The 16,064-nt window shown below is 43.6% G+C and overlaps 1 protein-coding gene across 5 annotated transcripts in view; it reads right to left on the minus strand.

Moving 5' to 3' along the window:
• Window positions 1-16,064, minus strand: part of RAD50 (RAD50 double strand break repair protein) — a 1,278,308-nt gene that overhangs the window by 546,667 nt on the left and 715,577 nt on the right. For all 5 annotated transcript variants that reach the window (XM_069652502.1, XM_069652503.1, XM_069652505.1 and 2 more), the window contains one exon: window positions 7,651-7,826. In XM_069652502.1, the coding sequence (XP_069508603.1) occupies window positions 7,651-7,826 (176 nt within the window). The remainder of the gene's footprint in view (window positions 1-7,650; window positions 7,827-16,064) is intronic.

The raw sequence follows: 16,064 nt of genomic DNA on the forward strand, positions 1-16,064 counted from the left end.
AAGAAAAAGAAAGAAGTGTTCTTAAATAATGTCCAGATGCGGCAGCTTGGATCTCCCTTCCCCACGTTTTGAGTAAGGGGTAAGATGGGAGCTTGGAGCACAGCACACACTCAAGCTTTCTTAGCACGAGTCGATAGGTCCATTTCAGCTAGCACAGTACAGTACAGTCTTGGGCTTCTCAAGACGACAGTTCCACTTGCAGCTATCAGGACCGTTGATGGCCATGTCTCGTTTCTCCTGAAAGTATCTTGCCTTCGAGGGCCTGACTTCTTCAAAATAAGTAAAACAAAACAAAAGTTCCTTTAACCAAATGAATGGTCTTTAGGGTGATAATGGTTCACCCCTGGGTGCCCCTCTTCTGGGCGCTGACCCCTCACTTATCGTATGCCTCAATTTACATATCAGTTCTTTTCTCAATGAGTTCTGGGTGATAGCTTCACCCCCGGATCTCCCTCGGTCGGGCTCGGATCCCTCTTGACTGCCAGTACTTGGGTGATGGCTTCACCCCTGGATCTCGCTCGGTCGGCTCTGACCACTCTTAAATATCAGCCTCCATCCGCCGGGTTCACTATGCCTTTCCCCTTAAGCGGGATTTCTCTTGCCTTAGTTTCTGAATGTCTTTTCAAACAGTTCATAGTGAATATTCCTCGGCCGGGTTCACGTCTGTCCACACAGTTTCTCAGGACTTTAGACTTTGTCCCTTCTCACTGGCATCCCTCGGTCAGGTTCACTCTTGCCATTTCTTTTACTCATTGGCATCCCTCTGTCGGGTTCACTCTTGCTGTCTCTTTTATACACTTGAAGGTTGGTGGGTTCACTTCCCTCGTTTCCTCTCACTGTGGGATTCACTTCCCTTTCTTTCACATAGTTTGAGTCTTTCGATTGTACAGGGATTTTGCTTGATCCTCAGTATGACCACATTATCCTATTTCGGTGGCCCTCCTATGGCCTCTTGGTTTCTGTAGTTTCCCTCAGATGGGGCTCAACCAGAATCTCTTGAGTTGGCACCCAGGTGGTGCTTGTTTCCCTTTACAGCTGGTCTCCCCTTAACACTTTTACAATTATTTCATATTTCATTGAACTTAGTTCAAACATGGCACTTTGCGATTCTCAATTAACACAGCCCTGTTCTGATTGATACTCCCCTCGACTCAAAAGTTGATGAACCGCTTGGCTTTCCTCTTCATTGGAGTCGAGGCCGGTACCACAGGCGCGGGAGCTTCCCTCACTCCTGCTCATCGGCGTAGGCTTGCCCCGTGTAATGTTGACATCTGCTGCAAGACACTTGTGCTATTGTTCGCAATCTTAGGCTCTCTTCCACAAAGGTTCTGTGGGACGGGACGAAAAGGGCAAGGTCACTTCTCTCCTCGCCACCCTCTCGATTCCTGCCTCCTTTTTTCCTTCTCTTGAACTGCTGGGCTTGATTACCCGTCTCGTCGTGCGGTCTGCCTTGCTTGCCTTACTCGGACAGTCCTCCCTTGCTCTACCTTTTATTCCTGTAGGCAAAAGGAAGGGCCGTCAGGTGTGTGTGATTTAAGTCAATTGCCTGACTTTGCCTGAATCTCGTGTCGGGGCAGGTAAGGTGAACAGTCTTATTATAAGTCCATTGTTTTCTACATTGGGGAAAAGCGTGGGTCTCGAAAAAGGGAAGAGGTAGAGTCTGTACATGTTCTGTGCTGTGGGCTGGGGATAAAGTGTAATCAGAAATAATAGTCTTTGTATTTGAAAGAGGAGGATTTGGAGTGTCCGAGTATCCTATGGGACGGGATAGGAAAGGTTTGTGTAATGGACGAGAATGACCGGGATGGAGAACAGAACATAGGGGATTGGGAAATAGTAGTGTTTTGTCATAGTAGATTGGGTGTTTGGGACAAAATAACTAGAGGAATATGGAAAAGAAATGATTGGGAATGTTCAGATAGTGAACAGGATGACAGGGGTTTGAAATCCTAGGTCCTAGGGGATTGGTTCTGTACGGAGGTGTCATTGGGTTTATGTAGGAGAGATTTAATGGGAAGAAGGGGGGCAGATGTGGCACAGCCCATAAAGCTCTCATATTTCACCTTCCTCTTGTCTTTCCTCAGTAACATATTGAGTCAATCCTTTGGGCATTCTCCTGAGCATAACCCTGGGTTACCCTACCCAGGTGATCTTTCCCTGCTAGTTTGCCTTCAGGGTTGGGATAAGAGTGGGCCAGTCCTTTTGTGGCCACCTGAATAAGGGGTTCCCGGGGTCTACTTGGGAGAACACCCTCAGGTTTGTCACACACCTTTATCAGGTCATCAGCCGACTGCTCTCCCCTCCCCTTGGTGACCCTTCCACTACTTCTGTACTTTCCTAATCTTACTTTGAGAACTTCTTCTTGGTCCGTTCATCATTCCCCTTTGCTTTCTAACCACCGCGCTCCTCTTCTGATCCATCGCTCACACTTTCTCCATCTTTTCCTGTGTTCTCAACGGACACGGCTTCCATTCTTGTCTGTACTCAACCTATGGTCTCCCCTCTCGACCCATTCCCCTCCACTCCTATCCCTCTAATGTAGCTCTTCTGGATCCCCTACTTGACCTCTCTCTTTAAATCTTTCCTTTTCTACCTCCACGTTTGCTACATTCTACAAACATGCCACTATCATCTCTATACTTACAAAAACCCTCTCTCGACTATTTACTGATTTCCAAATCTTTACCTGGTTTCCATTCTTCCTTTATTAAATGTCCACCATTACATGAATTTGTAACGCATTGCATAAATGTGTGTGTTTAGATGGATTTCTAGGATCTGGCCGGGTGGACTGGTTTTAGGAGGCCACCCTATTTATAGCAGGGGAACTCAGAGCATCGCAAACCCAATCAAGATAAGCGAGGAGAGTGGTCAATGCTTAGTCTCAGAAGAAAGCAAGTGCGGTCAGGGGTCCACAATAAGTCCACACCTTGAAGCACACAATAAGTCAATTTAGACAGGTAAGTATGAAAATGCTATATTTATTATAGACCCAAAGGCAGTACCATCTCACAATACTCAATTATCAAACATATATACAGTCACCTTTAGGTTTTTAGGAATGCATACAATAACTTAGACAACTAAAAGAATTTAAGTAGTGATGCAGTAGAATGAAACCAGTTCATAAGAATTATGCCCTGACTTTATAAGTCTAATCCCTATGATGTACGGTGCCTTGAGCCCATAAGTCGCAAAGCTTCTTCTTGGGGGAGGGGACAGATGTAGGAAGAATTATTGTGGGGGTGAACATTTTCCTGAAGATATTCAACTGGTTACAAGTATGTAAAATATTATTCCTATCTTTCAGCCACAAGCTTTTAGATCAGATCAAAAAGCAATGGAATGGAATAACCAACGTTTATTCTAAAGAGAACAAGGGGAGGTGAATGCGTAAAAAATTACCCCCCTGACCTCCCCATACGACTCACGTTCCAATGAGAATAGTTACTAGGTATGCCGACTGGGGGTTGCTGAAGGTAGGTTTTCCCGCTGTTGGATCCAATAGAAGGTGCCCAGGAGTATGGGTGGAATGATTCTTGCAGTCGGTTCCAGGAGCAGAGTGGAACCCTTTGCTAAGAAGAAATGCAGAAGGCACCGATGCAGACCTCTTTAGTATACTTGACCAGATGGGGGAAGGCGAGTTCCAGCAACGGCTACTGCACACGTGTGACAGCAGGCATCTTCCAGTTGCGGATGAAGAAGAAATTCCAGAGCAGGATCTCTTGATGCTGGGAAGCTGAAACTTGGCAGGACGACGACTTGGGGCATGAGCTGGTAACCACTGAGGTTCCGGCTACAAACGCAGAACGCCGACGATTCTGAGGTAGCCCACTGGAAAACTGGTCAGTCCACAAGGTGGCCCAGGGAGACTTACAAAGATTCTTGACAGCTGGATACTCGAGAATGTGTCGAAAATGGTTGTTCCTACCAGTTCAAGGGTTGAAGCACCACTTGGCCTTTGTAGATCAGGTAGTCCAGGTATAGTATAGGTTTTTACTGCACCTGGAATAAGTGTTCCACTATTCACAAAAAAAGTATATTGACCAGTTGTGACTGTTTATGCTGTCGAACCCCTTTGTCCTCCCGTACCTCCACACTCTCCTCACCTGAACCTTCGGAGTTGTCTGAGTCCAGTAGGTTCCGCCGGATAAGGTAATCCCTTCCTTTTTTTAGTGGCACTTTCCTGCCTCGGAGAGAAGCCACAGTGACCGCTGACTGGACAGCTGTCCCGGGACTCCTCTTCCGGGAACAAGCCGGAACAAAAGGGAAAAACCCACACGGGGAGAAAAAACCCTTTGCGAGGAGATAGATGGCAGGTAAGTAGGCGAAGATCCAAGGCAACTTGTTGGCAGGATGATGTGCCGAAATCCACAGGAGAGATCTCAATAAAGTAAATCCAACAAGGGAATAGGCTCCGGTGACTGAGGAGAATGCTGCCGGTGAGTATAGAATCCCTGCGAGGAAGGGAATAGCCAGCTGAAGGAGGAAGGCAGCAGCGGAGCAAACAGGGCCCAGAGGGACACGGCCCGGGAGGAGGGAGCAATAAACACCAGAGAAGAAAAGAGAAGGAAGGAAGGGAAAACTGGAGGACCGCTAGGGTGAAGAACGCGGCAAAGAGGAAAAACCCGCCGCCGAAGCAGCGACCGAGAGAAGGATAGTCAGCTAGAAAAACCGCCGAAGGATCAGCGGAAGAGAAAGGGAGACGGGAGAGCCACTGCCGGACGAACCGACAGACAGGGAGGAAAGCAGAAACCCGTTCCGCAAGAAAAGCGAAACTAGCCGGCACCAATACCGCTGCAACGCCGAGGCGAACAGAGGATAGCAGGAGGAGCCAAGAAAATAAAGCGAAGGAACCAAGGTAGCTGGAGCGAGAACCAGCGAGGTTGAAACGCAGCGACTGCCGGGAGTGGGGAGCAGATAACTTCCGGCAGTCCTGCGACCGGCCAATGGGCCGATACCAAACACAAAGAAGGGACCACCATCCCTACCTGCCGGGTTGCAGTTTCCAACGTGGAAGGAGCCGCCACCCGCGGCAGCGATTGCGGATGACATCAGTTTACTGATTAAGTGATTTGTACTAAGAGTCAGTGTATAACTGGTAGGGTCTACTGCCCTTGCATTACTAAATGTAATTGTGAAAAGTAACTATTGGTTTTTACTCCCCAATAATAGGTGTGACCTATTCTGAATGTGTATGAAAAGGTTTTGACTTCCCTAGAACTACTGTCAGGCGTTCCAAATAAGGTCTATACTTGGGCCTGTGTACCTTCAAGTATAGTGGTGTGTTTTTTATTGTGATTTCATATAATGTGTTAGTGCTGACTTACGCCTACATTTATCTGGGCCTACCTATATTTAAATAAATCCTTTATTTTTACAATACAAAGTGTTTCAGTGTTTCTTTGGATCATTTGTATTACAATTTCATGTGTACTGATTCTACAGCCCTCTCTCCCTCTTAAGATGAGCCTGGCTGCTCTGTCTGCGCTACCATGTACTCAAGTGGTACAGCCTTATACTAAGAGTGGAGTTTTGTACTGCCTCAGTCGAATGGTTTTACTTAGCCCTTAGTTGGACTTCAGAAAAACTGTCCCAACAGTACGATAAGGTCTGATTTAACTGTTAGTGTTCTGAACAAGGTCTATGCTTTCATCAGTGTACTTTAAAGCACAGTGTTGTGTTTTTATATGGTGTTTATATGATCAGTGATAGTACTTAATTACCTAAGATTTACCTTGGTCTACTTGTTTTTAACTAAGCCATTTATTTTTCACAATACATAGTGTTTCATGATAGTACTTAATTACCTAAGATTTACCTTGGTCTACTTGTTTTTAACTAAGCCATTTATTTTTCACAATACATAGTGTTTCAGTGTTTCTTTGGACCATATGTGTACTACAATTTCCTTGGACTGAATCTACAGCCCTCTCTCTCTCTCTCTCCTAAGATAAGCCTGGCTGCTCTGTCTATGCTACCATATACTCAGCTGGCACAGCCTTATACTAAAAGTAGAGTCTTGTACTGTCTCAGTTGAATGGTTTTACTAGGCCCTTAGTTTGACTTCAGAAAAACTGGGCTAACAGTTTTGGAGCACAATCGCAATTCTATAAGCATGCTGGTGTTCATTGGAAACTGAAATAGTCTATTTCTATTCTACCCCCTGAGGGCAAGGAGAACTCCTGATGGAAATCTTTCAGACTTTTCATTCAACTCTTTGGCTCAGGCATAATCTTGTGTCTCATTGGCTGGGTAGTCAGAAGGAAGGTCTTCAGCCCTACAACAAATTCAAGGGTCATAATTCAAGAGTCATAATTCAAGATCACAATCGGACGATATGTACAGTGGATGGAACTCCTGTATGGTTTAAGAAGAGATAACGAGGTGTCCGCCATCTTGGGGGTCCCCGATCCATACTCCTGGAAATGATAGTAAAGGTTTACCAATTGGGGGCGGGGGGATTACATTACATTTCTTATCTAACATAGCAGGTCTTAATTACTTGGGGTAGATATATTGGCTTCCAGAGATTGCAAGATTCCATCACAAGCCTACGGAAGTCCTACCCCTCTGCAAAAAGGAGGAATGGTGTTCCAAATCTGTTGACTGTTTAGTAAAAAAGGAAGAAAAATATCTGGATAAAACACCTAGTTTGTCATATTCATTTTTGTTTCGTGACCACAGGGCTTTTAATTTATAGTCCATTTTTTTATACTGGGTGCAATAGAATTGTTTTGTTTTGAATAAGGGGAAAGCATTGGTGTCTAAAGTAAACAGCTCAACCTTAGCCACTTTCAGCTGCCTATAAATAATGTTTGGCTATGTGTTTGCATGTTGGGTTTCAAGTTCAGTTATTTTTGATGTCAGATCTTCCTACAGCTTACCCTTGGCTTTTTAGTGTGCAGTCAAACTAATTACTTTCCCTTGAATCACAGTTCAAAAGCTTCCCAGATGATGTATAAATCTTGCTGGGAAAATCATGCTTTTTTTACCCACATATTTAGGAGACCCAAATTTCCTCCCAAAAAAGGATATCGTGCAATGTCTATGCACCCTTTTCCTGCCACAGTGCACCCTTCTCTATGCAGCTCGCTCCGTCACGTCTGCCCCACCCACCAAAAGAAAACCTTTGCTGCGGCTGGGATGCTGTACCCCACCCCATGGGCTGAACCTAGAAGTAGTAAATGTTTTCGCTTCAAACATAGAAAATGAATCTACATGAAAAGTTACAGCTCAAAATGAACATGTTAAATCCCACCGAAGCTACTGGGAACAAACACTGCCCACACTTCTCATATATCATCTTGTTTCTTAAAAATATGCTGAAACAAACCTCTAAAGTCATGTTCTGTGAGCCCTGTCATTCTTAGAACAAGTAATGTTGCATTTCTGCATTGCGGTGCACATTATAAGGGCACATAATAAGCGCCTGAAATAGGGCAGTTTGGGATCAATAACTGTCCTACAGGCTTTAGTGCTTATAAAATCACCCACTTATAGTCACTATTTAACCCAGGCAGGCATCTTGTTAAGCAAAGCAATCACAATATTCAAACCTAATTTGATCTCCATTTCAAAGGCCACAAATTAGCATGGTGGCCCCGGTGGCTTTTATTTGACCATCAAGACATGTTACAGGCCACTTACCACGCTGCTTGGAAGATTTCTCAATTTCATCCTGAAGCCGAGTGAGGTCACTATCAAAATCCTGGCTGCCGCACAAGTTGAAAAGCTTTTCTTCATAATTAGTCAATTGTTCCTCCTTACGACGGAGTTCACTACTTAGATGATTTTTATTCTGCTCTGCAGATGCCAGCTCTTTGCTTAAATGGGAATAGATGAGTTAAGAGAAATAGAGTTTCAGTGGATTTATTCAACTTAAACTTAGTAAAACCTTTGATAGACTAATATGGGTACCAACTAATGCTAAATGAACATGCAACAGGCTGGGAGAAGGTTAAAATGGAAATACATATGTTTTGGTTCTAATATTGATAATCTTCAGCTCAATTCATAAAATACTTTTCACTTATGAAACCACAACTTTATTGCAAAATGTAACCATATCACATCATTGGAGAAGAAAGAAAATACCACGGAAGCCAATTTCGAAAAGATCTAGAGATTAGAGGGCTTGGCTGGTACAATTATTAAGAGCTGTGAACTGGATAAATATATACACATCAGCCTAGGAATTAAACATTGAAAGTATAATGTTCGGATTTTCAGAGTTCTACTAAAGACTGATGTGGCAGTGATTTTGCAATGGCTGGTGCAAGTAAGGTGTAAGGTGTCTACCCTCACAGCTAAACCATCTGGTGAGTTATTTCTAATAAGACCATAGTTCAATTTCATCCATGCACATTGCCGGTCCTTTGTTTTGACTGCTCTTGCTAGTACAGCCCTAATGCCAATTCATGTGCCTTATCTTAACCTTCGTTGCTTGCTTGGTTGGCTGGCTGCATCCAATGTCGTGTCTCACTTAGAAGGAACTAGGAAACACTCCTTCAGCATTGGAGCCAAAGGTACTCCCCTTCAGCATCATCTCACAGCTGACCCATTCAGTGAGTTTTTTTTAACAGGGTTCACCGAGGCCATTTTAAAATTTGAGCCAGCAACTTTCTCTAGTGTTTGTTTTCCCTGCTCTCGCATCAACATCCATCCACACCCCTACCGCCGATATATTGCCCTTGCCTTTCTTGATTGCCCATTTTGGGGGTCAGATGACCTTGCCCTCAAACGAAATCTCAAGCCCCAGGGTAGACTTCCTCAGAAAGCCATCAAAGGCTGATAACCGTTTACCTGTTGACCTGGCGCCGAAGACCTGTACCGAAAAACAGACTGATTGAGTGGCACAGCAGACAATCGCAAGTCCAAGTAAGACTTTTCTTTTTAAACATTTTTATGCATTGCCAGAAAAATGTAGCTCGTATTCTCCTTGATGTCAAGACTTCTTGCATGTGTACTACAGAGGAATGTTTCAGTTTCAACAGAGCTTTTACCCTCCTAAATACGGCCTCTTTTCATAAACCCTGATGCCTCATTGTCCTTCTAATCATAAAAAGTGGACACAGCCGCTTATCAAAAAGATTGCACTTAATGCTTATTTACCTGCACGACCGGGGAAAAACAGGCAAGAAAATCCAGAAAAGATCGAAAGTCACAGATTGTGAGAGCTTCATTGAGACTTGACTTTGGCAATACTAGCTGTGCTCAGCACCAGCCTTTGGGTTTCAAGCGAGGGGCTCCTCAAATTTAGGATCTTGGCTACAATGTTCAAACGTACATGTCTTCAGGACTCCTTTTATTATTCCAGCTTCAGGTTAGGGCTACTCCAGGCCACCAATGGGAGGGACCTGCACCATTCGAACAGGTAAGAATGGTCACGTGAGAGACAGCCTCAAACCCTGTATCTGTGCAGCAACAGAGATCTCTTGGCTTTAGTGTGGACTAGGACCACACAGTCCCAGCGCCCGATTTCCAACATACTTCCTAACTTTGCCCTGGAATCCAAGCTGCAAAAGGATGAGCATTCATTGACTGGCATTTCCGGATCTCGAAAGGACAGGAAGCGGGAAATAGAACAAGATAGCCAAAGGACAGGTCTTAAGTCGCATTGCACAGCCAACTTGAGAACATGGTCCTCAAAAGAGCATTATGCAGTTGTTAAGGCCTCCAGAGGGGCTAAAGCATCCAACCAAAAATGGAAGCCAAACCCTGCAAAGCTAAGTAGCATGGTAGAAGAACAATGCATACATCTCAGGTCGGAGCAGCTGGCTAACACAACGGTACATTTAGTCCACAAACATATCCATAGAAACATACACAACATGGCTATACTGAAAATTACATCCATGTAATATGCTACATATATAAATCTGCTTCAGTTCAAATAAGAAGTTGAGCACACAATGCACAGTTTTAAAATACACAGTACAAGTATACAAACAAGTAAATGTCCAAGTACTCTCCTCACCTCTATACTTTAACGGGGTACTCAATCACTGATAGGTTAGTGACAGGGGGTATGAGCAAAAAGGTACACCAGGCCTTCTTAAATCTGTTAAAAATCCCTAGTGCTGGGAGAGCGGGAATGGGGTAATTCATGGAAAGTTTCTGTAATTATGATATGAAAATATTTTAAAAATGATGGTCATCTTAAAATAAAAATTCCTAGTGCCTACAAAACAATGTAATATTGAAAAGGCACAACCAAGTTTTGTGGTACAATGGAGGGCCTATACTTGGTGGTAAACACACAACATATATGGTCATGGGGTGGAAAGGAAAGGGAAACAGACTTATTATCACAAAGGAATAATAGTCACAAAGTCCCCTACAGCCAACATTGATAATCCACAATATTGCTGGCCTGTTGAGGGATTATATTTACATAATCCAAATGCACACCACCCAATCAAAAATGGGGCTAGAGGGAGGAAAACAATTCTTACACACAAAGGCCTCTAAGAACACAAGATACATTTCAGAAACAGTTACCAGTGTAATTTACTCCCAGGAAAAATAGAGCGGTCATAATGAATATATATGATCCACCTAGTACGGTACAGATTATGGGAAAGTTAGTAGATCTATTTGATACACATAACATCTTACATACAGGGCCAGTCATTATGGTGGGGATCTTAATGCAAAAATTACTTCTAAAGCCCTCCAATGAACAAGATCTGCCGAATCTAGTACACAACATCCCACCAGCACACTGGAACAGCCCCTGAGCAAAAAGGGGAAGAATTGAGGCAATTTACTGAACAGTCTTGGATTCATAATGTTGAGCGGTCGCTGCCCAGGGATATGCCAAGGGGATTTACCAGAATTGCGTGTGCTAGTGTCTCTACTTTGGATTGTTTTATCCAACCATGCCATTTTTCTCTTTTCAGGAGTCTTAGAATTAGATGCATTGGGGAGAGTGATCATTTACCTCTGATCATTACTTGGCCAGTTAATCGGGAATTATTAATTTGTGTGAAGGATCTATTTTTTTTTTTTTTAAAAAAGAGCATTAAGAAAAGATTTACGTATGACCACTAAATACTCGTCAAATTGGGATCTGATAGCCAACCAATGTAACCAAATTAAAACATTTCTACAGACAATGGCTACGTCGCTATAGAAGGAAATAATTACTGCAGAGTACCTTAATAAACATCTGCAAAAACGACGCTTAAGCTTTCTTGGGTGTGGTTAATGGGAGAAATATTAATTTTAATTTGCCAATAGTGCTTATAAACAGTCCTGGGAATCTTTCATAGCTTCATTCCTGTGGGGTAAGCAGACTGTTGACATCGCCCGTCCTTGGGAGGGTACCAAATGGACACAACAACATGATACTAAAGAAATTATTTCCTTGATTAAAAAAAGTAAAACCTCTCATGTTCCAGGTCCCAACAGGATTTGCAATTCCCTGTGGAAAATGTATCCAAAACTATGAGGTTGGATATTATTCAAGTTATTTGTAACCATTAGTGATATGGGAAGGTACCTCAAGACTTGAAAGTAGAGAGAACTCCGATTTATAAGCTAGAGCCTATGGATGACCCCCAAAAGATATTGCATACTTGCGATGCTTGATGCTCTGAAAATATTTTTGCAAGAGTACTGTTAGCCGAGTTAAACAACTGGGCTTGGCAGAATTAAATCTTACCTTTTAATCAAACCGGTTTCCGCAGTTCTTTCTCCACTGTAGATAATGTACTTACTCTGACGACCTTCATTGAGAGTGCGTGGAACCTGTGGGGGCAGACAATTCATGTCGCCTTCATAGATTTCAGCGCAGCATTTGATACAGTCAACCGAAACATACTTTGATGTAAATTACACAAATGGGGTTTACCTAGGGGACTATTAAATGCCATTGGCTCCCTTTACCAGAATACCTTGTTGAAGGTTAGGCTCAATATGAAGGGCGATCTGACTTCCTCTTTACCTACTATCCGTGGGTTCAAACAGGTGTCTATCTTGGGCACCACTTCTGTTCAACCTTAATGAGGCTGATTTATCCCTATTGTTAAATAGTGTTAAGACCGATCCTCCAAGATTGGGATTGCGATCCATCCAGATTATGTGGTTTAATCAGATGATCTACTTCTGCTAAACCTTACACCAAGAGGACTGCAGGCATTGATTACTTAACACTCTGTATACACTATCATCGCAACACAAATACTGTGAAAAGTAATATCATGACCTTTTCACCAGGTAGGAAAATAAATGTGAACCCAAAATGTGCATGGAGACTAGGTGCCAAAGTCATTGAATGGGTTTCTGAGTACAACTATTTAGGAGCAGTGCTCAATTTGTAACTTAAGTGCCAGGGCTCAAAATGTTTATTATGAGACTTTCATCCACTATCCATGCAGTTGCCACTGAAAATCCTTGGTGACACCACCCACATCCCCTGCTGTGGCCCCCCCATTATCAATGCCACTATCAAATGATGCCACTACCACCTCTGCCCACATTACCACTGCATTAAGTATCATCTCTGCTGGCTAGAGGTATAGTGCAAGAATGAAGATGGGACAGGGGAACTTGTTTTTAAAACCATGTCTTATTGGTTTTGTAGTTAAAACATATACAACAATTGTGTCAACATTTCCCCCCAAAACCTTTGTCCCCTCTCCCCCCTCTTGGGTGGTGTGGTCTGAGTCTTCCTGCGGGTTGTGGGTAGATTTATAGAATGTCCAGGATTCTGATATTGTGCTGGCACCACTGGAGCATATAGTCACTTTGTAGGTAGGTTAGGGTGTTTCCCCGGTCTTTCCGAAATGCGTCGGGTGTCCCTTGAAGTTTGTACGTCATCCACTCAAGCAAGACAAACCTCCACACTTTTTGCAGCCAGTTGTAAATTGTTGGTGGTGTTTTGTGTTTCCAATGTTGGGCTTTTGTCAGCCACGCCGCTATCACCAGGGTCATTACCCCCTTTTGTTGTATTTTCGTATGGGACCTCTGACCTGGTTCCCACTGTCCCGCCATCCATACCTTGTCCTGCAGTTGGTCTGATCTCTGCATCATTTTGCCTACTTGGGTTTTCACGTCGCCCTAGACCTGCTGAAGATGTGGGCAGCTCCTCCATGTATGTCTCCAGTCCCTTTTCGTGGGACATCCTCGCCAACATTTGTCATTAGTGGATGGATACATTTCATGGAGCCGTTCTGGAGTGAAGTGCCACTGTAGCATAACTTTCTGACCCATTTTTCTCATCTGTATTGAGTGTGTCAGTTTGGGGATTAAGTTCCATACGTATTCCCATTGTTTCCTCGTGATGGGCTCACCCAGTGTTTGTTCCCATTGTTTCATATATTTCCATTGTGTTTCTTCCCTTTGGGCGTTCAAGAATTTGTAGAGATTGGACATTATTTTCTTGGAGCCTGTGTCTGTTGCCATGTGGGTTTGAAAAGGGGTCAGTTGTGTCGTGGCAGCTTCTTTGTTCGGGGGGAGGTCATCTGATGCTTTAGTTGGGTATATTTACATTCCTCCTTGGCTGCTAACCCCAGTAATTGTTTGCATTCCTGGAATATCTTTATTGACTGACCCCTGTACATATCTCTTCTCTTGCAGCATCCTGCTAGCATCTAGCTATCATATGTGTCCCCTTCCAACTCGGGTTGGAAGTCGGGTTTCCCACAGAGCGGTGTAAAGGGCGATGGGATTGTCGTTAGGGCCCCTCTTTTGATCGCTGTGTCCCAAGCCTCAATCCCCACCCTTATAACCTTGCTTATCTTGGTGTTGGGATGTCTATAGCATTTGTCTAGTGTTAGGAAAAGTTTGTATGCAGTACCCTCTGGGAACACTACACACAACTAGGACTACAGGTGTAAGCAAAATCAACCTTTGGTGTAAGTCTGTACCACACAGTTTTTGGTAGTGAGCTGTGCAGCCAGGCTTATCTCAAGAGGGTATGTCAGCTTGTAAGGGTATTACACAAAGGTCTAAAATGACAAGTATTCAGATAAACACATACTCAATGTTTCTTGGTAAACACTTATTAATGTATTACACAATTGTTTAATAGTTTAATTTAATCCTATCGAAACTAGACTACTGCACCACACTTTATCTAGGCACTAACAAACGCAACACCAACAAACTCCAAACCCTGCAGAACAACACCCTTAGAACAGCATTAGACATTCCCAAAGGACAGCACATATCTGACCAAATAAGAGCCGTCAATTGGTTGGCCATCAATGACCGAATCAAACTTAAAACCCTGAACATTGCACATAACTGTCTCAATAACAAAGCACCTGCATACCTCACAGAGAAATTCACTAAGCATACATCCGAACGCCCAATCAGAAAGGCTCAAGCCAATAGTATTAGAATCCCTAACTTCAATCGGAAAAGAACTGGAGGCTCAAGCTTCCCAGTACTGGCAGCTCACCTATGAAACTCTATCCCAGATTCCTTAAGTGCCACATCTTCCTTCCAGTCCTTCAAAACCAATGTTAAACTCTGGCTACACACCAATGACTGCTGACGCATTACCCTTAACTGCCCAGTTCCCACCCACCAAGACACTTGTGTTAAGATTAACACACCCATATGAACTCTCCTCTCTGTATACCTCTGCTAATCCTTTATGTTGCTGATAATTGTAAATGTAAACCATATATATGTATCCGTAACCTCACCTGTGATGCACACATACATATCTCCATTCTGCATACCTCTGCTTATGGCTATGTCAAGTTGCCTATGTAAATAAAAATACAATCTTCAGTTGTAACGGATACCTTGATGGTAAATGTAAGATATATATGTAAATGTAACCTTGATGGTAAATGTAAGATATATATGCAAATGTACCTAAGAAATGTAAGATACCTATGTAACTGTAACCTAAGACTTCACAAGCGCCCAGTTGCCTAACGGCCCGATGCGCTATACAAATAAACAATACAATACCATGCAATATTACACAATCATGTATAAAGCATTCACTAAATGAGGCATCCAATATCACACAAAAATTATACTACAGTATTGATTACTATGCAGTTGAACTCCCTTGAAGTAGGAGCAAAATGGCATGGAAGTAGGAGCAAAAAAGGCATAAATTAATAAAACGAATATTACAGTTACTCTAAAACAGCGCAGATAGCTTGAGTTCACCAGAGAAGTTGATTCAATGCAATAGGTAGGCCAAAGTCAATGGGCTAGTGTCTTGTATAAATAGAAACTGTTCTGGTATTTAAAACGGAAAAGTCTTTGCCGTGGTTCTTAGAAGTAGTTCATGGAAAAAAGGTTTGTATGTGGGGTCACAAGCTGACTAGGCCTTCAAGTTGCCAAAGTTGTACGCACGTTCGCAGTGAGAGGTAAGTTCTCTCGGTCGGGTTTTCACAGTACCTTATATTGAAGAAAAAGATGCAGCTAAAGGCTTCTGTTCCTGCCAGTTCCTGCAGATCTCATTGTTCCCGAGCCTCAGTCGTGGGGACAAGAGGGAGGACGTAGGAGGACTCCTGCACTGCATGGGGACTGGTCACAAAGTTGGCAAATTGGCAACTCTTTGATTCCGGTTGCTGTTCTTCAAGCACACAAGCTGGTGTCCTTCCCTCATGGTTAATCCTAACCAGCTCTGAGAATGGTATCCAGGTGGCTTACGAGTTGATTGGTCCTACCAACTGAAATGAAGAAGTTGTCCTTGAAGGGGCTTCTCTGTCGAGGTAAACTTGGCGATTCGGACCTGCTGCAGGGCTCCAAGGGGCAAACCAACGGTCCAGTAGTTGCAGCAGCTGTCCTCTTCCAGCTCGTCTTCGGTTCTTTCGTTCCAGTGGTCGACTCTGCTTTCCAGTCCAAGAGACTTGCCTTTTAAACAATTTTCCCCCATTCATTCCAGCCTAGCTGCCACTCATCCAGCAGGGTGGCTGTCCTTGCCGGACAGTCAGCCAGCCAATCACGCAGGAGTGCATTTGGGTCTCCTAGGAGACTAAGCACAGGGAGTTTCGGCACCTATCCTGCCCACCACAGACACTCGGGCGCCAGAGGCGGTCTTCAGTCCTGAAGCCCGCCAAAGGCGTAGGAACAAAAGGAACCAA

The sequence above is a fragment of the Ambystoma mexicanum genome, chromosome 3p, assembly GCF_040938575.1.
Source record: "Ambystoma mexicanum isolate Mex_15411 chromosome 3p, UKY_AmexF1_1, whole genome shotgun sequence".
NCBI classification, from domain to species: domain Eukaryota; kingdom Metazoa; phylum Chordata; class Amphibia; order Caudata; family Ambystomatidae; genus Ambystoma; species Ambystoma mexicanum.